The sequence below is a fragment of the Solanum verrucosum genome, unplaced genomic scaffold (assembly GCF_900185275.1).
Source record: "Solanum verrucosum unplaced genomic scaffold, falcon-dt-bn FXZP01000103.1, whole genome shotgun sequence".
Lineage (NCBI taxonomy): Eukaryota > Viridiplantae > Streptophyta > Magnoliopsida > Solanales > Solanaceae > Solanum > Solanum verrucosum.
Window position 1 is genome coordinate 6,083,409 of NW_026020048.1, and position 26,081 is coordinate 6,109,489.

At 34.4% G+C, this 26,081-nt stretch overlaps 1 protein-coding gene and 2 pseudogenes across 1 annotated transcript; all 3 read right to left on the reverse strand.

Annotated features, from left to right (window-relative positions):
* Nucleotides 1-487: 487 nt before the first annotated feature.
* On the reverse strand, nucleotides 488-10,779 carry LOC125821923 (zinc finger CCCH domain-containing protein 45-like). Its single transcript, XM_049501279.1, has 5 exons — nucleotides 10,723-10,779; nucleotides 2,419-2,503; nucleotides 2,321-2,367; nucleotides 2,100-2,224; nucleotides 488-2,000 (listed from the first exon to the last, which is right to left on the reverse strand). The coding sequence occupies exons 1-5, from the start codon at nucleotides 10,777-10,779 to the stop codon at nucleotides 488-490; spliced, it is 1,827 nt and encodes a 608-aa protein (XP_049357236.1).
* Nucleotides 10,780-13,300: 2,521 nt separating this feature from the next.
* Nucleotides 13,301-17,600, reverse strand: LOC125821924 (putative Peroxidase 48; annotated as a pseudogene).
* A 4,043-nt stretch (nucleotides 17,601-21,643) lies between these two features.
* Nucleotides 21,644-24,377, reverse strand: LOC125821925 (zinc finger CCCH domain-containing protein 6-like; annotated as a pseudogene).
* Between the last annotated feature and the right edge of the window lie 1,704 nt (nucleotides 24,378-26,081).

Sequence of the window (26,081 nt, forward strand, 5' to 3'; positions counted from 1 at the left end):
TTTCACTGCCTTCAAAGAATTTAATACACTTAATTTGTTCTATCAAATGCTTCCATACCTTATTAATTCCCACTGAATCATATTATAAATCAAATTATCATCTTAAATTCATTGTTGATATCAACAGTACATCACTTTTATGTTTTCGTTTTTAAAGTGCGGGAGGGTTATTGCCTATACCATATTGCCATTGCAATTAGGAGAGCAAACAATGATTTCAAAAAAACTTGTCGGAATAGAAATATTGTCAAGGCAAAACAATGCTTCATCCAAGTTCAAAGTTTCAAAGGAAAACTCCTTCCAAGTTTTTCAGATAAATTCTAAAGTTTTAAAAGTCTGCGTTTCAAAATTTCCCTCAAGGGAAAGGCAAAACAGAGTGCTTTTGTTTAAACAGCGGTGCAACTGCCTTTGTCACTAGTTTCCTGTATATATATATATATATATAAAAACAGCCTCTTTGAGTCATGTCATATTAATGTTCTCCACTTTACTTCAGTCTCTTCGAATCCCGACCTTCCGATCTCCCCCCAGACCTCTTTTTACCAGATATATCATGCAGGAAACGACAATAGGAACCACTATGGCATCCCTTAGGTTTATTAAAGAAAACACAAGGTGTCAAGCTGCGCGGAATTGGTTTTTGGTTCTTTAACAAACCTGCCCCCCGTGGAGTACCATGAGGATTCGTATTTTGTAAGCTTTCATCAACCACATGCTCACTTTTTTCTCCACGTTGCTTGATCAGGGACTTGCAGTAATTGATGATATCCTTGTGAAGAGGGGTATGACTAGTCATCGAGGAGGAAGGGGATGTATGGCCAACATTTGGTGAAAGAGACAGCTTAGGCTGCAAGCTGGTAGGACCATATCTAGAAACCAACTCAGAATTAACTAAGGGCTTTCCTCCTGCATTGTCAGGTACTCCATATTTGCTAATCAGTTTCTTAATATTTTCCAGATCAAGGTCTGAAGTGGAGTAGGCTAGTGACTTACTCTCTCTAATGTTTGCAGTTTCTACCTGAGGAGGGGTCCCTTGTTCATTAACCAAATCACTTTTCACAGATGTTTCAGGCTTCGTCATTGTCAAAGGCACAGATTTTTCCATTGGCTTTGGCCCAAAACTTTGTCCAGATCCTGCATGGGGAGCTTGGCATTCATTAATGGGTTTGTTAATTACCTTATCCGGTTTTGTCCTGGGCAAGGGAACCAGTAGATCCACTGGCCTAGACATGGCAGCATTGAGAGAAACAGCTACTGCAGCAGCAGTTGCAACATTGGTATTCATGCCACGTTCATTCATCAACTTTGGTATTTCTTCTGGGTTGAGGAGAAGCCTAACCAATAAGTTGGTATCGATCCAACTACCCTGCTCTTGACTTTTTGCAAGAGCAGCTACAGCTGTGGCTACATCAACTGTCAAATCACGCGTGGATGGAGATTCGGTGACAGGGTTGTGCTTAGCAGGTGCCATTCCAGAAACTTGAGACTTGAGCTGGGGAATATTCTGGTTTTCACATGTTGTTCGATACTTGGGCTCATGGTTTTCATTAGCTGGTTGGTCTGGAAAAGTTTCAGTCTGAGTGCCGATATTTTTTAATGTAGGCCTATACTGAGGAACAGAGTTGTAACTAACAGGTAGTTTAGGAGAAACTTGGGTTTGCTCAGATCCCTTCAGATTTTGATATCTTGAATGATATGGTGGAGTAGATTGCACATTAAAAGGGGATCTTTTAGAAAAAGGAGAGTTTCTCGGAGGTTTTCTGGGATTTGGAAAGGTTGACAAAGACTTTGGAAGCGATGTTCCATTATCAGGTAGCTTTTGAGAAGTAACTATCCTGACAGATGATGTACTGTTAGGTAGACATGCATCTGGCGATTTGCAGCAGATGGTTTGGGCTGGAACTTCTACATCTGCTTCTTCTTCTTCTATAGGAGTGGTTCGGATTACTGGAGTTTGGTCATCATCATAACTTTGTTCCAGGTCAGACAAGTTGTAAGGACTGTATGGAAATTAAATAAGAAAAATAACAGATTAAAACCAAGTAAAATTAAGACAACGAAACCTACAAAACATAAGAAATAATCCAAAAATTACTTACTTTGGAGGAATTGCAGACTTCTTAGGGAAAACCGCCTCAATCACCCTCCTTTTCCTATGCTCCTGCTTACTGGCTTCTTTACTTTCTTCACCAGCAACCACTAGCCATTTCTTATTCAAATGAAACTACAAATAATTAACAATAATAAATGGGGTTATCACAACAATGTGTACAAAAACTATTCAAATAAAGGCAACTCCTATCATCTAAACTTAGATTACCTTGGGAGGGCATTTCCATGTAGCCAAAGATTTGGAAGAAAGTCTCTCTTCTGACTTCTTCAAGCAATCTCTTCTTTCAGATGATGATCTGTTAATGCTTTGGTGTGTCTGCTTTAACTGAGAATGCTGTTGAGATCTGCTGCCAACTTTTGATGGGCAATCCTCTTTTCGATAATGTTTTACCTGTTGAGTGGTAAATTATACAAACTCGTTAAGGAGAAATTTGGAAAAAAACTAAAGCATATCAATGTTCTTGATAAGTAAAACTGAAAGCATCTCAATTTGACATGTCCTTGATACTACACACTTAGAATATCTCCTTGGGAAATGAAATATACACTAACATCACAAATGTAACTCAAGCATTTAGGTGCCTCGATAGCTCAATTAGCAAATCAGATGCATTCAACAACCACTATATTCCAACATAGGTGGTTTAAGCTCCCTCGTCACCGACTGAGGGTTTTCCTCTTTCCGGTCTATACTGTGAGATTTCTTCCTCTTTAGGGGAGGTTCTTTTCTTTTGAAGATTAGCTACCAAAATCTGCAAAATTTCAAATCAATCTAAAATTATCAAGAGTTTTCCTTTGTGGCTTTACTGGGTTACATCAGCGTTTCAACAAACTCCAATTGGAGAGTAAACCCTACAATTCGGATGATGACGGAGGAGATTACCGAACGGCTACATCAATTTATTCTAACAGAGGAAGAAAAGGAGGTTGTAGCTATGAAATTCCAGACATCCAGTCAAGCTTGAAGGAGTGTGAGGTAAGTCTTTTTGGTAAAGTGATATCGGATAAAAAGGTTAACTGTCACGGAATCAAGAACACTATACCTTTGGCTTGGGGAAACCCAGTAGGATTGAAAATAAAGGAAATAGGATATAATTTTTTTCAGTTTAGTTTTAAGGATAAGGAAAGTATGGACAGCATAAGATTGGGTACACCATGGTTATATGATAGATACCTCCTTAATGCTCATCCTTGGGAACTACGATTGAAGAGCGATTCCGTAGTGTTTAATGAATGTAATATGTGGGTTCAAGTTTGGAACGTCCCCTTACACCGGATGTCAGGGGACGTTGGGCGCAAAATAGGGCAAGCGTTGGGAGGAACTATTGCTGTTGTAATCCCTGGAAATGGGAGCAAGGAGGGACGATAAACGAGACTTAAGGTCATGATGAATATCTCCAAGCCACTGCCTAGAGGTAAATTAATCAACTTAAGAGGGGATACTACATGGGTTGAACTACGATATGAGAATCTTCCTTGTGTTTGTTTCTATTGCGGTATACTAGGACTCAATGAGAAAACTTGTGTCCAAAGAGCCAAACATATACGATCAGACACACTAAAAAAGGATCAATTTGGGGCATGGCTAAAAGCAGAGAATCGTGTGGCTTCCGCAGATTATCAGAGACATAAAGGAGTACATAGTACCGAGGGGCATAATCTGATGAAAAATAAAAATTCCAAATTGATTGAGAGGAAAAGAGATGTAGGAACTGGAAAAAGCTTGATACACATACAAGAAGGAGTTGACTTGACTAATACACAGATAGGTATAAAGAAAGATAATGCCCATAAATTATGTCAAAATGAATGCAAAGAAACTGCAGGTCTTAAGGGAACTGACGAGGATTCCTTGCACAGAAAAAATCAAACCAATTGCAGCCTATGGAGATAGCAACTTATGAATCAGAAGAGGGAACTTCTGTTGCTAATAAAACCCAAATTTTGGATATTGGATTGGGGGAGGAGGATAAGTGCTCAAAACTACCACATGATAAGAATACATATGACGCCACAACAAATGAAAATGAAGATGCTGCCCAGATGAATACAAAAGATCTAACAGAAAACATTAACCAGGGTATCATAATCGCTAATCAAATCGGAGGCCATAAAGGAATCAATACCATACAAGCTGGAACAAAAGATCAGGTATGTACTTTTGCTCTTGAAGGTTATTCTGAGTGCTTATCTCAGTCGTTAGCATTTGAACATTGTAATGAATATAATAAGTTTAAGTAACTAAGGAATGACAATCAGAATGAAGGGAAAAAAAGGATAAACTGGAAACAGAGGGCTAGACTAGTTGGTGTTTCTAATAGTTTAAATAAGGATACAAAATGAAAGATTGTTAACGGAAATTATGGTGAGCTTTTTATTATAGAGGAAGGAATACAAGCTACAGGGGATAAACGAAAGAATGGTAATGCTTTAAGTATTGATATAGCAACAAAAAACAATAAAATCATGGCGGAGCGAGAGGCCAGCCCTAAATGGCTTCCCTCTTCACAATGAGGGCTATGGTGTGGAATTGTCGAGGCCTGGTGGGATCCTTGACAGTTCCCTTTTTGAAGGAGACAATGCGTCTTCACTCTCCAAGTATGATTTTCTTAAGTGAAACAAAAATTAGAGAAGGCACGGTTAAGAGGGTACAAAGACAAGTAAATATGGTGCACACTGTAACTGTGGAGCCGATGGGATTATTAGAAGGTCTAGCTTTATTTTGGAATGACACTATCCAGGTATGTGAATCACATTCTTCTCCTTTTATATCGCAACTTTGATACAAGATGGCTTAGCTGATTGCAAATATTGGTGTATATTTGTGCATCTACGTACAGATAGAGTCACTCGTAAATATCAGATGCAAAAATTAGTTAAAAAATGCATAGATTGGGGTGCTTTGTGGGTCATAGCTGGTGACTTTAATGATATTATTGATGGATCGGAAAGACAAGGAGGAAGAAGTAGAGATACTTGGACCTTTAGAGACTTTAAGAATTTTATATGGAACTTAGGTGCAATTGACTTAGGTTATAAAGGAAAACCTTGGACATGGTGGTGTTGCAGGGAAAATGAGGGTATAATCCAGGAAAGGCTAGATCGTGTCTTAGTCTCTCCTAATTGGAAAATTAAATTCGAGAATGCGAATGTGCAACATATTGAAACTGAGGCATCAGATCATTCTTCCTTGATGTTGTCTTCTGATGCGGAACCAATTAGGAAGAAAAAACGGTTTTGCTTTGATAGAAGGTGGATTGAGCATGAAGGAGTTCAGAATATTATTTCAAAAGCTTGGTCGTATGATTGTAATGGCTTTGAGCAATCTCGAGTTAGCTTTAAAATCATTACATTATCGTAGATCTTTGTTAGCTTGGCTAAGGGGGGGTGGGGGGTAATGGTAATGCAAGAAAGAGAATTATTGGCATTAAGGGAAAGATTACAGCCCTTAGGAACACTAGTAATTTTGACTGGAGTAAATTAAGGTTACTGAAAAGGGAACTAAGCAAAGCCTATAACGATGAGGAAACCTTTTGAAAACAGAAGTCTAGAGCTTTATGGTTGCTTGAAGGGGATAAAAATACTTAATACTTTCACATGGCAACCTTGCAAAGAAGAAATAGAAATATGATAAAAGGTTTCCAGACATCTGATGGGAGGTGGGTGGTAGACCAAACTGATATAATCCAAGAAGTTGAGCAATATTATAACAATTTATTCTCTACATCTAACCCGACAGACTTGGACTGTATTTTGAATCATGTTTAATTAAGGAAGTTGATGATGAGGAAATAAAGAATGCGGTGTTTGCGATGTATCCTCTTGAAGCACCAGGTGTTGAAGGTGTTGATGGTATGACTCCTTTATTTTTTCAAACGTATTGGAATATCTTATCAAAGGAAATCTGTTATGCTGTTAAAAGTTTCTTTAGTACAGGATATCTACTTCCTACATGGAACCATACTTTAATAACTCTAGTCCCCAAAGTTAAAAGCCCCATCTTAGTTTTGCAGTTTAGACCTGTAAGTTTATGTTCTACCTTGTACAAGATTTTTGCAAAAATTCTGGCGGCAAGAATGAAATGTGTTCTAACTAAGGTGATATCCCCTACTCAAGTGGCTTTCATCGGTCATAGACAAATAACTGACAATGCTACTTTAGCTCATGAATTTATGCAGGTTTTAAGAAACAAACGCAGATGTAGGCAAAAATATATGGCTATGAAATTGGATATGTCGAGAGCCTATTACAGAGTCGAATGGATTTATTTACAAGAAATGCTTTTACAAATGGGTTTCCATAAATGATTTGTCAAATGGATAATGCAATGCATCTCTACACCTGCTTATAGTTTTAATATAAATGAGGAGATAGTTAGATCGGTTAAACCTACCAGAGGGATAAGACAGGGGGATCCACTATCACCATATTTATTTTTAATATGTGCTGAAGGTTTATCTACCTTGTTGAACATATTCGAGGAACAAAATGAAATCCAAGGGCTAAAGTTGAATAGACATGGGCCGAGCATGACTCATTTATTTTTTGCTGATGACTCATTTATATTTTGTTCAACTAACAATCAAAATGCAAGTTGTGTAGCCAATATCTTAAAGAAATATGAACGATGCTCTGGGCAAGTGGTTAATCTAAATAAATCAGCTATCTGTTTTAGTAAAAAATTGAGAGAGGAGGAAAAAGTTGAGATATCCTTGTTGCTTGGACAATGACAAAGAAATGACATGGGTATGTATTTAGGCTTACCGGTTGTTGTGGGATGTTCCAAGAAAAGGATGCTAGAGTTTATAACAGAAAGAGTCAAGACGAAAATAAAAGGACGGAAGGGAAAATTTTAAAGTACTGGAGAAAAGAAATTATGCTTAAGTCCGTACTAGCAGCGATCCCTACATATGCTTTGTCTTGTTTCGAGCTCCCTGATGGTCTGTGCAAGGAAATTACATCCCCCTTTTCAAATTTTTGGTGGGGACAAACAGAGGAGAAAAGAAAGATGCATTTTGAGAAATGGGATAGATTATGTGACTCTAAATCAATAGGAGGATTAGGCTTTAGAGATCTAAAAACTTTTAATATGGCTCTATTAGCTAAGCAAGCTTGGCAAATTCTATCGCAACCAGATTCTTTAATAGCAAGAGTTCTTAAAAGCAAATATTTTCCAAACTCAACCTTTCTTAAAGCTTCAACATCATCTTCTGGTTCTTGGATATGGAAGAGTATTTTGTGGGGAAGAAATCTTTTGACTAAAGGATTAAAGGATTTCTGATGGGAAAAATATTAATGTTTGGATTGACCCTTGGATACCAAATAATAATGGCTTCATCCCTAAGAGTATCCATGGGCATATAATTTAGATTTAGTAGTATCTGATTCAATTGATAAGAATGTGCACTCATGGGAAATACAAGAGCTAAATCCATTGTTTGAAGCTGAAGATGTTAATGTTATATTGTCTATCCCAATTTCTATTGCAGGTTCTAATGATAGGTTAATATGGCACCATACAAAAACAAGAAACTATGAAGTTAAGTCAGGTTACTACATCGCAAAGGATTTGATCGGTAAGACATTGAAAAATTCGGAAGCTCAAGCGAGTTGTCACTCTTTTCCAAAATGTTTTTGGGACTTCCTGTGGAAGTTGGGAGTTAAAAATAAGCTTAAACACTTTTTGAGAAAATGTGTACTCAACTCTTTACCCATCCATATTAATTTAGCAAAAAGACTACACAATGTAGATGAGACTTGTAAGATTTGTGGTCTTGGACTTGAAGATATAGAACATATGTTATTCAAAGGTCCTCGGTCTCAACTTGTGTGGAAGCAATGTCCTATAAATTGGCCTGATATAGGAAATATTACTGATTTTTCTTTCTGGTGGTATGACTTGTTCTTAAATACCAAATCTTTTTCTGAATCTATTGACTTGTTAAACTTGAGCGGTAACATTATGTGGCAAATAGTTGGTTGTTTAATCCGGAAAGGTTAGAACCAAGAGATATTGTTTCTAGATCTATGTTGGAGTATGAAGAATATAAAGAGTTACTAACAAAAAATCTTTCTTGTTCCTCTATAAATCATCCTATGATTAAACTAACAAAATTGCAAGATGGCATTTTATTGTTTACAGATGCGAGGATTGCAGAATGATGATGGAGGGTTAAGTATCGGTATTGTGGCTTTGGATAGCCTTGGGAACATGCTTCATGCCCATGGATCCCCAATCCAATTTGTTAGGAAAGTCATGACTGATAAAGCAATTGCTATTGGGAAAGCTCTTGAATATGCTATCATTAAGGGATGAAAGAGAGTGAAGATTTTATCTGATGCTAAAAATGTTGTTGATATGATTCAGAAACGAGTAACAACTTCATGGGAGATTGAAGTGTTGTGTGAAGACATTTGGAAGCTTTCAAGAATGTTCAATCATGTAGAATTTATATATATTTCTAGATCTATGAACAAAATAGTTGATAGTTTAGCTAGATACTCCATCTCTTTGATGAAGGAAGTCTCTTGGGAGAAGTTTTTCCAAGTTGGATCATCCAGGATGCGAAAGATATGGTTAAACTATGTATTCCGTTGATGCAATAATAAAAGGGGTTTTGTTTTGGAGGAAAAAAAAACAACCACTAATCCTTTTGAAGAAGGATTAGAATAGGAATTAAAAAAAGACTATTTAGTGAATAATGATATCTCAAAGGTCTAAGTTGAGTAATTTTATTGATACAAAACAAAATTCAATGACTTTACCATATATATTCCCAAAGCTGAGTGATCTTTAAAAATATCATCTCCTGAGAGACAAATATTTGAAATAACACTTGTTAAATATTTTAAGTATTAAATCTTCATTTGACATATGCTTTGATAACTTGAGGAAAAAAATTTACAGTTGTTTCTATCAAAATGAGTTGGATTGGTTATGAACGCCATGATTTACTATAAGTAGCTACTAGGCCATAAATTTGTTTTCGACATATTTAAATATTTTGGGATTTAATTATGTTTATCCAGATTGGCTTCAGATAAATTTTGATTGTCATCTTGAAACTACACTTGTCTGTGTATACGTAAACTCTACCTAATAGGGTTGAGTCGATTCGTGCAACACTACGCGGAGATGACTTGAACATGAGCAAGTAGGTTCTATGATATTTGTCAAAAAGTTGATCACATAGTTGGCCTTGGATATTGTGTTGGTATTAGTATGTTACTCCCCAATAAAGGTACAAAAGATTTGAATATGTTTAGATCTAAGCAGCCGAAAATGATTCTTATGATTCAATTCAATTGAAATGGGATTTAATGATTTTATTTAAATTATCTTGTGAATGGAATTGAAAGTATATAAGGTTGAGTTGAAACAAATTTACACTAGATCCTCCATCTCAAATGTAAAATAAATTATTATTTGACATTTAATGCATTTTGTTCTATGTCCAATAATACTTGCATTGATTTCCTAACAAAGTCGGTTGACAATTCGTTGTGTTTCTTTGTGGTATTCATTCTCGTAAGGCTCTTAGAATCACATCCACCGCTCTCCCTTTGAGTTGAGCCTCCTTTTCAGTCGGTCTTGGTTAGTTCCACTTCTTTGCAGGATAATAACACTAGTAGTTATCCTAACTTTTAGTAAACCAGAGTCAATAATACTTATTTGAGTATTGTTATGGTGTACTCAACCCTCTTTAAGGGCCCCTCTATTTTCCATATTTAAGGATGAGGTGTGGCAATTGATGAGTGGACAAGGCTAAGGTTACTCTTTTCCTGAGATATATGTTGAGGCACCACTTTTATTTTGTGTTAGCTAGTATATGTTCTTTTTTCTTTAATCGGAAATTGTCTCAAGAGTTTATATTTATATTCAATTATATCATTAGAGGCTCTATAGATCGATAGTTGTGTTGGGTTGTAATAATAGAAGTGTACATGACATACATGGAAAAACATATTTATTTTTCCAATGAAATTATTCATGTATAGTTTTAAATTTGAGAACACTTCATGATTAATTTGAGAATGTATAAAAAATTTCAAACGGTTTTTGCGGTTGGTTCAAATGTGGCCGGGGTGCATCATACGGATTTGGTTCGCTCATATAATTAATGTGTAAAATACTAGTCACGTGGATTAAGAACGTGTTAAGTACTCTTTCAACCAAAAGGTCACCCAAAGTTTCTTTTGTCTACATCCAATTGAAGGAACATATAGGGACTCAAAGTTTCAAATAGTTATCTCAAAGGCCATTGCCTCTTTCCCGGTATGTTTCAAATTTTATCAAAATCCTTTTTTTTTTTTTACTCTTTTGAGTTTTGTTCTTGTCTTTTGATAGTATCGAAATCCTTAATTTCCCTTTCTACTTTTTTTCTAGATTCCATCGACTCATTCATAACAGAGGATCCAAACTAGTTAGCATCATTTTTTCCCCAATTCAAACTAACAAAAGAAAATCATAGAATTCTGCAAGCAAATTCATCTGTGTGCACAGACACACATCTATACCAGAAACATAGACCAACCTGAAATTGATCCATAGTCGTATAACTTAAAATGAATAAAAATAAACATCACTCGATGAAGAAATTCTGTGTATACCTGACAAAAATCAGGTCCAGTAGCCCATGAAACCTTCTTCAATTTCTTCAAAGTCATGATGAAACACTCAAAATTCGCCTTTTCAGGTGATTATAACTCTGAAACAGAAACAAAGATCGGAGTTTATCAACAAAAGAGAAGCCGTGAAGAAAACGAAGAATGAAGAGGGATGCGCCGCTGCAGCCTGCGGGAGGGAGTGAGTAAATGTAATTTCAATGTTTGAATTCTGTCTGTCGCAGGAAAAATTCGTTACATGCGTTTTCGTATTTAACCGCCTAACACCTCATTACGTCATGTCTTTTTATTTTTTCATTTAGGGTTAATTAGACCAAAATACCCCTATACTACTACTTAGTTACGGATAGATCCTTTATATATGACCCACTATCAATTATATCTATGTAATTATTATCCTCCGGTTCAATTGTACTTGTCATTTATTTTTAAAATAAATTTTTATTTTTACTTATCACTTTTGACATATCAAAAAAGGACAATAATTATTTTTTTCATGTTTTACTCTCAGCATTAAATACTTATTTTTCAAGACATCAGTTAATAAAGAATAGTTTGGTAAAACATCTATACGAATAATTATTTTTTTAATGGGTGTGTCAAGTCAAATTGTGACAAGTAGAATTGAACGGAGGGAGTAAAAGACAAATTGAAAGTAATTATAAACAATAAGACAGATTTTTTTTAATGAAATTTTAAAAAGAAGATAAATTTTCTTTTCATGTCTGACTAAAAAAAAAAGGGAAGACATTTTTTGAAATATTTATCATTCAAATCTCATAAACAGAAAATCAAAATAAATCATAGCATCTCATATCATATATATCATATATAAAAGAGAATCTTAGGCCCGCCTATGCGGCGCTACCACAAATCAGAATTTCCTTTTAATTTATTTATTTCCAAAACTAACCTTCCCCTTTCATGAAAAGTTGTAACATTTATGAAAAAATGTGATTTTTATGAAAAATTGTGACTTTTATGAAGAGTTGCGCCTTCGGTGAGGAGTTGCGATTTTTGTGAAAAGTTGTGACTTTTATGAAAGGTTGTGACCTTTCCGAAGGGTTGCAACTTTTCCAAATAGTTGTAACCTTTCCGATAAGGCACAATAAACATTTGTTCACACTACCCTTTGTTGTCTATAAATAGAGGGATTTCCTCTCATTTTAAAACAACGAAAATTCCGAACCTCTTCTTCTTCTTCACAATTAAATATTTGTGTATTTTACTCTTGTTGAGTGGATCATTGACACCATTGATTATGTTACAGATCCTGGTATGTATTTTTACAGTCATTAATTTATGTTTATGTTATTGAGGATAAATGATAAGATGTAATAATTTTCATTTCCTTTACATTATTAATGTTTGTTACTAATCTTGTATGTAAGATAATATAATGTTTTAGTTTTAATGACTGATAGGTTTTAAGTATTATTTTATAAATTCCGTGATAGTAAATTCCCGCGCGAAGCGCAAATGCGAATAATTTTACTAGTAAAAGATAAATTAAAAAGAATATAAATTTAAAGTATCCTATAGTCTTTTTTTTTTTAAAGTATCCTATAGTCAATTTTGTTTATAAATAATACTAAATACATCCTGTAGTTTGTAACATAAGTTAACTGTAAATATATATTCCCGCATATTTTAAAAAAAAAGTCTTTTATGTTTGTTAATGTTTTGGCTATGTTAACTGAATAACTGTAAATATATATTCCCGCATATTTTTTTTAAAAAAGTCTTTTATGTTTTTTAATATTTTGGCAAGAAAAAGTGGGATTCCTAGTTAAATAGGAATAGGAAACCAAATTAAAATAGTTTTTTTTTTATAGGTTTTGTTGCAGTATTATAAATAGAGATGGTCAGACAAGGTATATGGAAAGAATTTCGTTGTTTGAAGCCACATTTGAGGACTTACGGGACGTATCAAGATTTTAAAAATAATTTCAAGGATTGATACCAGGGAATTGAGATTGATGAAGAAGAACAACTTTAGCCATCTCTTTTCAATTCCTATCCTCCTCAGATCTGATTTCAATTCATTGAATTAATCGTTCTACAACAAAGCAACAACAAACAAGTATGATCTTGTTTATATTCTTGTTTCATACTATATTGACATACATACATATTTGTTAAATCCAATTGTGTCGTCTATAATCTCATGTTTATAATAATCTTTACAACTATCTTGAAAATCTTTACGCTTTTTTGTTCAATTTGGCGGCATCAACTTAGCTTGTACCAACAGATTAGGTTTTCCTGTAGTATTTGCTTCGGGGAAAAGAAAGGGCTCACAGCATTATTTCTATATGATATAATCGACTTTTGATCAAATCTTGACAAGTTCTTGATTTAAACAATTCTTTTTCTTGATTTACCTTAGTGCAATTCCTCAGACACACATATTTGTTGATTGATGTACATATAAAAGATATGCAATAATGAGAAAAATCAGATAGTGATCTAAGCATTCATCCAAACAAACAATTCACTCTGTACATGTGTGTGCCATGATCCAAGCACTAGTAAAAGTCATGAATTTATCTAATCTACGAATTTAGGGTGAGCAACTGTGCCGAACTTCTCCTTCGGATCCAGTAAGAACACCAAAATTGGACAGTTTAGCCATGGCATGAGCAAACTCTGTCCTAAATATAATGCCATCAACAATAGCGTAATCTGTCACTGCTGCAGCAGTCTTTTCATTAGCCATCAACTGTTGATCAGCAAACAGCAGCCCTCTTCCTCTCATTAAAGTCTTGTAGTAGTGATTATCTAATGATGTCCCAATTGATACACTCAGACCCCTAGCTGTATCTGTATCTTCATCATTCAACATATTGCTGATGGTGTTGTTGTCGTCTGGACACTTCCGCCTCAACTCTTCAACAAAGTCAGGAGGAATTGTTGGATCAGGTAAACCTGTCCCCGTGAAATTATCGAGCCTGGGCCGAATAAATTGACAACCAATCCTCCCAATATTATGTGCGATAAAAGAAGAAAAAATAATAGAATTTCAGAATATGTATATTCCAAAAAAGGTGCAGTGAATGAAGATTAAAGTAGCGGGATTAGAAAGATTACCAAGGAGGGCAACTGTTTCCCACTCATCAAATCCTCTGAGCGACAATAGTCTAAGAGTTTCAATGATATTCCCATTTGGTCGTGGAATTTCAGCCATCGCCTATCAAAAAATGACTCCTTACTGTCCCTTCTGCCTGTACGCACAGGATAATATGGTCGACCAGCCTAAAAAAGGTAGGAAATCAGCATTTGAGAGTGAAGGCGAGATATTAAAGATATAATATGCACCGTATATGAATATTCCCATATTTTCAGAACTGTGTTGTTAACATATGATACCATTGGAAGGTGCAAAATATGCACTACAAGATCGTTTAACGGAACTATGGAAAGATGCAAGTGTATGAGTTACATCTATTTACCAAGCCAGATTCTATTCTCTTAATTAGCTCTTGAAATAGAAAGCACTAAGAGCAAGAAAAAAGAAATCAGCAAAGGAACTTAAGATGCTTGACTATAAGAAACAAAGGTAATGTTACTTGAGGTTTTGTGTTCGACCCTGCTCAGTTTCAAGTTTCAAGTCTTTTTCTGGAAAACTGTAATATAACTGGACTAACTTCATTGAGTTTAGAAATCTGCTTATATATAGTATCTAAGTGCAAGTTCGATTAGCAACCAATAAATGCTTTAATATTGTTGTGAAATTGGATTAATATAAAATTTATGAGTTTGAAAAAATTATTCATTTAATTTGAGATTAACTTAAGCTTCTAGTCTAGTATATCTATAAAAGAGAACCTTAGGTCCGTCTATGTGGCGCCACCACAAACCAGAATTCCCTTTTAATTTATTTATTTACAAAACTATTCTTCCCTTTTCATGAAAAGTTGTGACTTTTATGAAAAATTAAGACTTTATGAAGAGTTGCGACTTTTATGAAAGGTTGTGACATTTCCGAAGGGTTGCAACTTTTCCAAATAGTTGTAACCTTTCCGATAAGGCATAATAAACATTTGTTCACACTACCCTTTGTTGTCTATAAATAAAGGATTTCCTCTCATTTTAAAACAATGAAAATTCCGAACCTCTTCTTCTTTACAATTAAATATTTGTGTACTCTGCTCCTGTTGAGTGGCTCACTGACACCATTGCTTATGTTACAAATCCTGTTATGTATTTTTACAGTCATTAATTTATGCTTATGTTATTAAGGATAAATGATAAGATGTAATAATTTTCATTATCCTTTACATTATTAATGACGGATAGATTTTAAGTATTATTTTATAAATTCCATGATATTAAATTCCCGCATGATGCGTGGATAATTTTACTACTATATATATATATATATTAACAAATCACTATTGTCCATTTTTCAGAAATTTGAGCTTAAGTGCTACCCCTTTCTAGTTCAATTTATGAATTCCCAATAATTACAAATTTAAAAGCAAAACTTCTTTATATGTGTCCAAGGCGAATCGAACCCCATACAAAAAGGTAAGCTAACTATAAGTGTCTTCTTCAATAATAACACGGGACCAACTGACTGCTTTGTTAGTAAGTTCTCAACAAATATTTATTATATATTTAATAGATTTCTCAGTATAAATATAATGTTTGCCCAAAAGTTATTCCTGAAAACCCTAACCTGATACCCCAGATCCGCCGTGGCCTTTAAGTAGGCAAGGTCAAGCTACTTTGCAGCTCTGAATCAAATGTAGTTCATTGCATTTTTCGGTGTAACCTGTTTTTTTATGTGTCAGGTTAGCTAATTACTAGTTGCATTTTGACATTATCAATTATCTGACTTCTTTATATGTCCAGAACAAATATGCAAGTTTTTACGCAATCATATGAATCTATGCAATTTGTTTCGAAAGCTATGCTGGATCTATCTCTTTCTCGTTTGAATTGTCAACCCTAGTCCTAATCAGTAATGAATCCCCGTTTTTTCTGATCCAGTTCCTCCACAAAGGCTGATCTATCTCTTTCTCATTTGATTTGCAGATCAAATTTGATTCAGGCATGTTCTGGTCCTGACTCAGGTTAACCCAATTGGTCTCAATACTAAGAAAAATATCAACAAGGAAAGCAAAATATGAGCAGAGCAATTGTCCTACATGATTGGTCTCAATACTAAGAAAAATATCAACAAGGAAAGCAAAAAATTTGGCAGACCTATGGTGATTATGCGATAGGATCTTTAATATGAAAAAAATACAATCATTTTAGTAAGGGTCAATAAGAAGATCCTAATCCCAAGACAGGAACAGCACAAGAAACAACAAATGGGAAAAGGTTGAACCATTTAACAAGTAAAGTAAAATATTTGACAGACCTATGGTGATCATGCAACAGGATCTATAATATGAAAAAGATTTCAATCACTTTAGTAAGGGTCAAAAAGAAGATCCTAATCCCAAGACAGGAACAACACAAGAAACAACAAATGGGAAAAGCTCACCATTTAACAAGGAAAGTAAAATATTTGACAGGCCTATGGTTATAATATGAAAAAGATTACAACCATTTTAGTAGGGGGTCAAATTAGAAGCTCCTAGTCCCATAACAGGAACAACACGAGCATAAGAAACAACAAATGAGAAAAGGTCATACCATTTCACAGCCAATCCAGAAACATTTATTTTAAAACCCTCTTTGCTTAACTCATTTAGCAAATCAGAAGTTGCCATATATCTGTAGTTTTTGTCCCTTCCTGTCATCTGCAAAAATGGAGTCAAGCTAAGTCAAACTGCACATTTGGATGGAGCAATAGGAGTTAGGTACTGCAAATAAATGTGTAAGAAATGGATACAAGAGAAAAATACCCATGCCATGAGATGTTTACCTTCTCAGAGTATGTTTGTAATAGAGTCAAATTCACCATTTTTGGGGACCTCCAAAGTTTATGTTTTCCCTGGTCTCTACCAACAGAAGGAAACAATTGCAGTTTAATTGGCTGCAGATGGAAAAGATAATAATGAAAACAAAAATACTAATAATAATAATTAACAACATTATTATTTTTAAATAATAACAATCACTAATCATGTGCAAATTCGCAAAGTTTCAATTCACAGTATAATAACTCTAACAAGTGTCTTGCCAACAAGGATGTACTAGTCAAAAAGAAACCTACATCACCGAAAAAAATTATTTGTTCATCGCAGGAAAAGAAGAGCTCTAGGAGTGAGGAAACAGAAAAAGGAGAAGTCACACAATACAGCTGAATTCTAACTGCTATGACCAAGCCATTGTAGCTACTTAACTATAGAGCAAAGGAACATACTGATTATTAATCTTCATATATTTTAGGAAAAATAAAATAATACCATCAACCTCCTAAGCACAGTTGGAGTTCCCAAATAGCCAATTAAATCAGGAAAACGTGAAACTAGAAACTACATCACCAAAGGCGATTTGAGTAGACAAACACTGATCCTTATCTCTGGGTAAGATAACTCACTAAACTATATTTTACCATCCAAATAGCCAGGGGTTAGTGCTTTTCCCACAAAACTGTTTACCTGCAATTCTTAAAAAAGAAAAAGTAGATAAAAGAGGCTTTAATAGATCCAGTATACCTGAATAGCATCGCCACGTGAATGCTTCCATGCTCTATTATCAGGTACACTTACAATCTGAAGAAGAAATAAAGATAAACTGAGCAAGTGAGATTACTGATCCCAGAAAAATGCTTAGAAAGAGGACACATTTGAAATTCAGGAACTACAGACATCAACTTGTAAACATGTTAACAAGGGTAACAAGCAATTAGAACGAACAACTGAAATAATTTGCGATAAATACTCAACAGTTCCTTCAAGCATCTTCACTCTTCAGCAGCGCCTAGTTCAAGAACGCAGCAAGGTTCCATCAGTTCCAGCCCCGAAATCGAAAGATTTCTCCGTGGAATTCGTCACCAGGTATATGGGATTTCACTAGTGGGTTCCTTTCGCCCATTGGGTCCCTAAAATTCAGTCAGTTTCTTGATTCCCTTATTATGAATAGACCTAGGGTTTCTAGAATTACAGCAGATCATCATGAATTAGTTATTAACATGTTCCAAATCAGATTATCATGTTGTTACATCGTTTCTTGCATGAATTTTAGAACCCTAGCTATGTATTTCTTTAGTTCTTGAATTACACATGCTAGGTCAGATATTTCAGTTATTCAGTTATACATGCCTCAGTTATTAATGCATCATAATCAGATTAATTGTTGCATTCTCAGTTTGCATGTTCAGTCTTGAGTTATCCAATATTTACAGAAATTCAGTCATAACCAGTTAACTACTTAATTCATTGGGAGTAGCATAATACCGAGTTGGACTAGGGTTCAACGTACCCATATAGTCCCAGAACTACGAGCCACGTAGGTGTAAGTCTCCTCTGTGGGAAACATCAGTTTAGTGATCACGCCAGCATGCCTCTATACCTCTGGCCGGGTATATTGGATCCTCTCGATAGGGCATATACATTGGACTCCACATTTAGCTCATGTGGTTTTATTGTCGGTTATTATTAGCTCCCACAGTTCAGTCAGACTCTATTGCATTGACCACATTTACAGTTCATTCAGTATTCAGTCAACATGTTATAAATTGATCATTGCATTCAGTTAGCTCAGTATTCAGTATCTATATCATGTTCAGATTATTTCATTGCTTTGTTCAGTTATATGTTCTTTCAGCTTTACTCTATCTTGCATGCTTAGTACCTTTCAAGTACTGACGCATACGTACGCTACATCTTCTCGTGATGTAAGTTCAGGTTCTCAGCATCTAGGTCACGCTTAGATCGATTCCCAATATTCAGTTCAGAAGCATTAGTGGTGAGTCTTCATTCTTCGAGGACTAATGACATGTTTATCTTTATTGCTTTTAGTCTTTAGTTTCAGTTTTGCTAGACCTAGTTGGGGCATGTCCCAACATTTCTAGTCAGTTTAGAGGCTTATTTCAGACATAGATAGATTCAGCTTAGTATTGAGTTAATATCTTCCTTGTATTAAATTCATCAGTTTTCATTTATCTCAGTTATAGTATATGGGTATTCTCCATCTTTTTATCTTATTTATGATTTAGCTTCTGCACAGTTTCCATTATTCAGATTATATTTAGTATGCTCATGATCATGCCAACAGGGTTAGCTTGAGATCACTTGTGGTCCTAGGTCCCGTGTCCGCATCTCGGGGGTAGCTCGGGGTGTGACACCCCGCCTACCCACCAACAACCAAAAAAAAAAAGGTGAAATAATGCATTAGACTAAACTTATAAATTTCAGAATCTTGATGAAAAAACACTATCAATCTTGATAATAATCTTGATGAAAAATCAGAAAAAAAACAACTGATAAGTACTAGAATGATTGAAAATCAAGAAACATAACAAGAACAAATAGAAGTTGTCAATTCTAAACAGGCGAACCCAGAAATCTATTTGATACTAACCAAGTATTTCACTATTAAAGATTCCACAAACAATTACAATTTTGATAAAAAATCTATCAGACAATTTTCTTTGCTAAAGAAAAGACATTATAGAATCTTGGTAAAAAATCACAAAGACATAGTAAATTCTTGAACATTTGAAACCACTAAAGCAAAAAGAACATCAATTACATTGTGAAATTCCAATCAAGAAACATCACGAATTCAAATTCTCCAACACAAAACCCTAAAGAACCTAAGATGCAATCAAAAGAGGGAGAATTTGTTTGACTTCACCAAAAATCTTGAAATCAACATTGAAATAGAGAGAGAAAGATGCCAGGGAGAGAAGATAAGGAGAGTTTCTTTTACAAAGCTTACTCTAATGCCAGCGTTTGGACTTTGGGTTATATAAAGAGTGGAATGCGTTTGGGTAATTTATACAGATAGCTGCTTCAAATTGGCTTGTTTATTTCATGTCCGTGTCCATTATAGAAAGTTTTTAAAAATATTACTCCTTGTACTATTGTCTACTCCACCCCTACCCCGCCTTTTTTTATGTTTAAATTTTATTTAATGCTATAAGTAATATTTTAAAAAAAATAAAAAAAATCAAGAATTAACAATCACAAACACATTTAAATTATTCTAGAGAGAGAGAGAGAGAGGGGTACATATATGTTTTTTTATATATAAATTTGAAAACTCAACAAAACAAATTATTACCGCGAGATCAGTTTGATGCCACCTTTTATATTTATATATTTTCCTATGCGCTAATTCAATTTCTACTTTGCATTATGCAGATAATTGGTTGTACATGAATGAATATAGGAAATCTTAATGGGAACTTTCGCATATACCTATTAAAAAATAGTTTAATTACGTTTCATAGCTATAATCTGCTAATTACGATACGTAGCTATAGGTGAGGCGAGCGAGAGAGGACAATAATTTGTATTATTCGCACCTCGTTTGTATAATTCGCGGGCACGTTAGTATAATTTGCGTGTATTTTGTATAATTGAGTAATACAAAATTCAGAATTATATGATATGATAAAACTTTAACTAACGAATTTATACGAACACAATCATTTGAGCTTTAAACAGTTATACAAATTATATTTTACAAATTATAATAAACAGAAATAAAAATGTAAAAATAATTAAATCAAAATGAGAAAAAATAGACTTATCAAAAAATAAATGAGAAAAAAAGAAGAAGAAAGGAAGTATATAAAATAAATATTGAGTGAAAAATAGATTATGATGTAAACAAATAAAGAATAAAACAATTAGAAAAAAATTAAATGAATAAAGAAACATAAAAAAATAGAGAAATAAAAAGCAAAAGAATTTAAAAAAAGAGTCAAATAACTAAAGCTACAAGGAAATGTGACATTTTCAGTAATTAATTAGGAGACATAATTATATGGGGATATATGTTTGTAATTAATTTATTTTTATGAGACCTGAGCTTAGTTTTTCCTAAAAAAAAAAATTAATCAAATCAAAATATTGTATTATCAATATGAGATTTCCGACTTCCAAACATATAAAGTCCTTTAACAATTACACAATCATTTGAAAACATATTTTAAAGGTAATAAAAGGTAAAAAGGAAAAAAGAGAAAAGATCAAATCTTAGTGACTATACAACATTTGAAACGTTACGAAGGCTGCTAGGATGAATTTTTTTCATCGTTTATGACGTAGTTATTAATTTATGAAATATTTAATTAAAATATCAATTGAAGTGTGTTTCAAAGAGATTCATACTATACAAATCTAAATTAATTAGATTAAATGATGTAAAAGGATGTTTTAAAAGAATTGTGAACAAAACCATGGGCCTAAGTATCAAACGATATGTGAAAGCAGAATATTACCCCGTTCAAGTCTCAAGTATCTGGAATTCAGAATTTGTAGGAAATTGTGGCCTCAATTCTCAAGTAACATTTCACTCCAACCAAACTAAACTTATACAGGTACTCTATGTAGTCATCTTATTATTGTTATTCGTTGGTACAATTTTCACTGCCTTCAAAGAATTTAATACATGCTTCCATACCTTATAGTATAAATCAAATTAACATGTTGAATTCATTATTGATATCAACAGTATATCACTTTTACGTTTTAGTTTTTAAATTGGGGGAGGGCTATAATATATTGCAATTAGGAGATAAAAAAATGATTATACCAAAACTTGTCAGAATAGAAATATTGTCAAGGCAAAACAATGCTTCATCCAAGTTCAAAGTTTCAAGGGAAAACTCCTTCAAGTTTTTCAAATGTTGGGTATACCTGACAAAAAATTGATTCTGATGTTTTGAACGTCTGCGTTTCAAAATTTCCCTCAATGGAAAGGCAAAACGGAGTGCTTTTGTTTAAAAAGAAAAGAATACCTCTTGAGTCATGTCATATTAATGTTCCCCACTTTACTTCATTCTCTTCGAATCCCGACCTTCCGACGTCCCCCCAGACCTCTTTTGACCAGATATATCATGCAGGAAGCGACAAGAGGAACCATTACGGCATCCCTTAGGTTTATTAAAGAAAACACAAGGTGTCAAGCTGTGCGGAATTGGTTTTTGGTTCTTTAACAAACCTGCCCCCCATGTAGTACCATGAGGGTTGGTATTTTGTAAGCTTTCATCAACCACAGACTCACATTGTTCTCCATGTTGCTTGATCAGGGACTTGCAATAATTGATATCCTTGTGAAGAGGGGTATGACTAGTCAATATCGAGGAAGAAGGGGATGTATGTCCAACATTTGGTGAAACAGCTTAGGCTGCAAGGTGGTACGACCATATTTGGAAACAAACTCAGAATTAACCGAGGGCTTTCCTCCTTCATTGTCAGGTACTCCATATTTGTTAACCAGTTTCTTAATAATTTCCAGATTTAGGTCTGAAGTGGGGTGGGCTAGTGACTTACTCTCTCTAGTGTTTGCAGTTTCTACACTTGGAGGGGACCCTTGTTCAGCAACCAAATTACTTCTCATGGATGTTTCAGGCTTAGTCATCATCAAGGGTGCAGAATTTGCCATTGGCTTTGGCACAAAGCTTGGTCCAGATCCTGCAAGGGAAGCTTGGTATTCATTAATGGGCTTGTTAATTACCTTATCGGGTTTTGTCCTAGGCAAAGGAAGCAGTAGATCCTCTGGCCTAGACATGGCAGTATTGGTAGCAATGCCACGTTCATTCATCAGCTTTGGTATTTCTTCTGGGTTGAGGAGAAGCCTAACCAATAAGTTGGTATCGATCAGACTACCCTGCTCTTGACTTTTTGCAAGAGCAGCTACATCTGTGGCTACAGCAACTGTCAAATCATGTGTGGATGGAGATTCGGTGACAGGGTTGTGCTTAGCAGGTGCCATTCCAGAAACTTGAGACTTGAGTTGGGGAATATTCTGGTTTTCACATATTGTTTGATACTTGGTCCCATGGTTTTCATTAGCTGGTTGGTCTGGAAATATTTCAGTCTGAGTGCCGATACTTTTAAATGTCGGCTGATACCGGGGAACAAAGCTGTAACTAATAGGTAGTTTAGGAGAAACTTGGGTTTGCTTAGATCCCTTCAGATTTTGACATCTTAAATGATATGTTGGAGTAGATTGCACATTAGAAGGCGATCTTTTAGATAAAGGAGAGTTGCTCGGAGGTTTTCTGGCATTTGGGAAGGCTGACAAAGATTCTGGAAGCGACTTTCCATTATCAGGTAGCTTTTGAGAAGTAACTGTCCTGACAGATGATGATGGACTGTTAGGTAGACATCTGCTAATGGTTTGGGTTGGAACTTCTACATCTGCTTCTTCTTCTTCTATAGGAATGGTTCGGATTACTGGAGTTTGGTTATCATCATAACTTTGTTCCAGGTCAGACAAGTTGTAAGGACTGTATGGAAATTAAATAAGAAAAATAACAGATTAAAACCAAGTAAATTAAGACAATGAAAGCTATAAGCACAATAAATATTAATCCAAAACTTACTTACTTTGGAGGAATTGCAGACCGATTAGGGAAAACCGCCTCAATCACCCTTCTTTTCTTATCCTCCTGATTACTGGCTTCTTTACTTTCTTCACCAGCAACCACTAGCCATTTCTCGTTCAAATGGAACTACAAGTAACAACAATAAATGGGGTTATTGCGACAATGCGTACAGAAACTATTCAAATAAAGGCAACTCCAATCATCTAAACTTAGATTACCTTGGGAGGGCATTTCCATATAGCCAGAGATTTGGAAGAAAGTCTCTCTTTTGACTTCTTCAAGCAATATCTTCTTTCAGATGATGATCTATCAATGCTTTGATGCGTCTGTTTTAACTGAGATCCGCTGCCAACTTTTGATGGGCAATCCTCTTTTCGATAATGTTTTACCTGTTGAGTGATAAATTATACAAACTTGTTAAGGAGAAGTTTAGAAAAAAACTAAAGCATATCAATGTTCTTGATAAGTAAAACTGAAAGCATGTCAATTTGACATGTCCTTGATACTACACTCTTAGAATATCTCCTTGGGAAATGAAATATACACTTTCTTATGAAATTATTCATCTATAGCTTTAAATTTGATAACACTTTAGGATTGATTTGAGAATGTATAAAAAATTTCAAATGGCTTTCGCGGTTGGTCCAAATGTGGTAGGAGTGCACCATACGGATTTGGTTCACTCTTATCAATTAGTGTGTCGGATGCTAGTCATGTGGATTTAGGACGTCCAAAAGGTAACTCAAGGAACATATAGGGACTCAAAAGTCTCAAATAGTTATCTCAAAGGCAATTGCCTCTTTCCCGCTATGTTTCAAATTTAATAAAAATTCAGTTTTTTACTCTTTTGAGTTTTGTCCTTGTCTTTTGGGAGTATCGAAATCCTTAATTTCTACATTCCAGCGACTCATTCATAACAGAGCATCAAAACTAGTTAGCGTCATCTTTTCCCCAATCCAAACTAGCAAAAGAAAATTATAGAATTCTGCAAGCAAATTCATTTGTGTGCTTTTCTGCAACAGGCATATCTATATCTATGAAAAACTTATGATGAATAAAAATAAATATTAAAATTCTTGCACTAAACAGAGACTCGATGAAGAAATGCTGTGTATACCTGACAAAAATCAGGTCCAGGAGCCCATGAAACCTTCCTCGATTTCTTCAAAGTCATGATGAAACACTCAAAATTCGCCTTTTCAAGATGATTATCTGTCAATGCAACTCTGAAACAGAATCAGAGATCGGAGTTTATCAACAAAAGAGAAGCCTGGAACCCTAGAATTTCTCGTTTTGGTGAATGAAGAAGATGGACTTTCTGTCTGCGGGAGTGAGTAATGTACTTTCTATCTTTGTAATATGTCTGCCGGTGGAAAGATTCGTTACCTGCCTTTTCGTATTTAACCGCCTAGCACCTCATTGCGACATGCCTTTTTATTTTTTTCATTAAGGGTTAATTAGACCAAAATACCCCTATACTACTACTTAGTTACGGATAGATCCTTTATATATGACCCACTGTCAATTATATCTACGTAATTATTATCCTTCGATTTACTTTTACTTGTCACTTATTTCTAAAATAGATTTTCTTTTTACTCGTCACTTTTGACTTGTAAAAAAAAAAAGATAATAATTTTTCATGTTTTACCGTCAACATTAAATACTTATTTTCCAAATTATTTTTCAAGACATCATTTAATAAAGAATAGTTTGATAAAATATCTATTTGAATAATTATTTTTTAATGGGTGTATCAAGTCAAATTGTGACAAGTAGAAATGAAGAGAGAGTAAAAGACAAATTAAAAGTAATTGTAAACGGTAAGACAGATTAATTTTTATGAAATTTTAAAAAGAAGATAAATTTTCTTTTCATGTTTGCTTAAGAAAAGGGAAGACATTTTTTGAAAGGGAAAAGGCTCAAATATGCCATCGAACTTTCAGAAAAGACTTATTTATGTCATTCGTTAAAAGTTTGGCTCATCTATGCCATTACCATTCAAGAAAAGGCTCATTCATGCCATAATTTTTTAACGGTGGTTTTGCAAAACCATTTTTTACACGTGGCCAATTATAATTCGGTCACGGTATTTTTTTTTTTATAATAAAAAATCAAAATTTATGAACAAACATTGAATTAAAATAACCCACTCAATTAAAAATCCACCCAAGTAAAGACCCACCCAAATTTAAATCCCTATAACCCATAGTAACCCAATTTTTCATTCACTTTTAATCTAAAAACCCTAATTAAGAAAGGAAGTTTCTTTCACTTCTATAAGGAGGACCAACTCCTTCTCCTTCTCCGATGAATTTATTGATCTTTCTTCAATCTCGTTTATGAAGATAAAAGAGGTTAGTTTACATATTACTACTAAATATTTATTTAATGTGGTTGGTAGAGGATTTCAAGAAAGTGTACATATGGGGTTCTAAGTGATGTGGGTTTGTTATTTTTGTATGTGTAAATGTACTGTTTAATAGGTAATAGGTAATGTTTTTGACTTTTAATGGTCTTTGTTTGTTTCTTTTTGTTGTGGTCCCATATTGTATTCATTGTCAAATTTAGGTATTTTTTATGATTGTTCTGTAAATGGTTTAACACTATTTTATAGTTAAAGTTCTCAACTTTTAATGATCTTGTTTGTTTCTTTTTGTTGTGGCCCCGAATAGTATTCAGATGTTAGATTTGGGGGTTTTTATGTGACAATAGTATAAAGGGAATCATTGTTTATTAGTTAGAATTTGTCTTTTAATGATGTTATTTGTTCCTTTTTGTTGTGGTTTTGAAGTGTATATTCTCTACAAAACTTTTACACTATACTATTCAGTTTCTTGCATTCCTTTAATCTTTCTCCCTTTGCCCTCCATCAAGT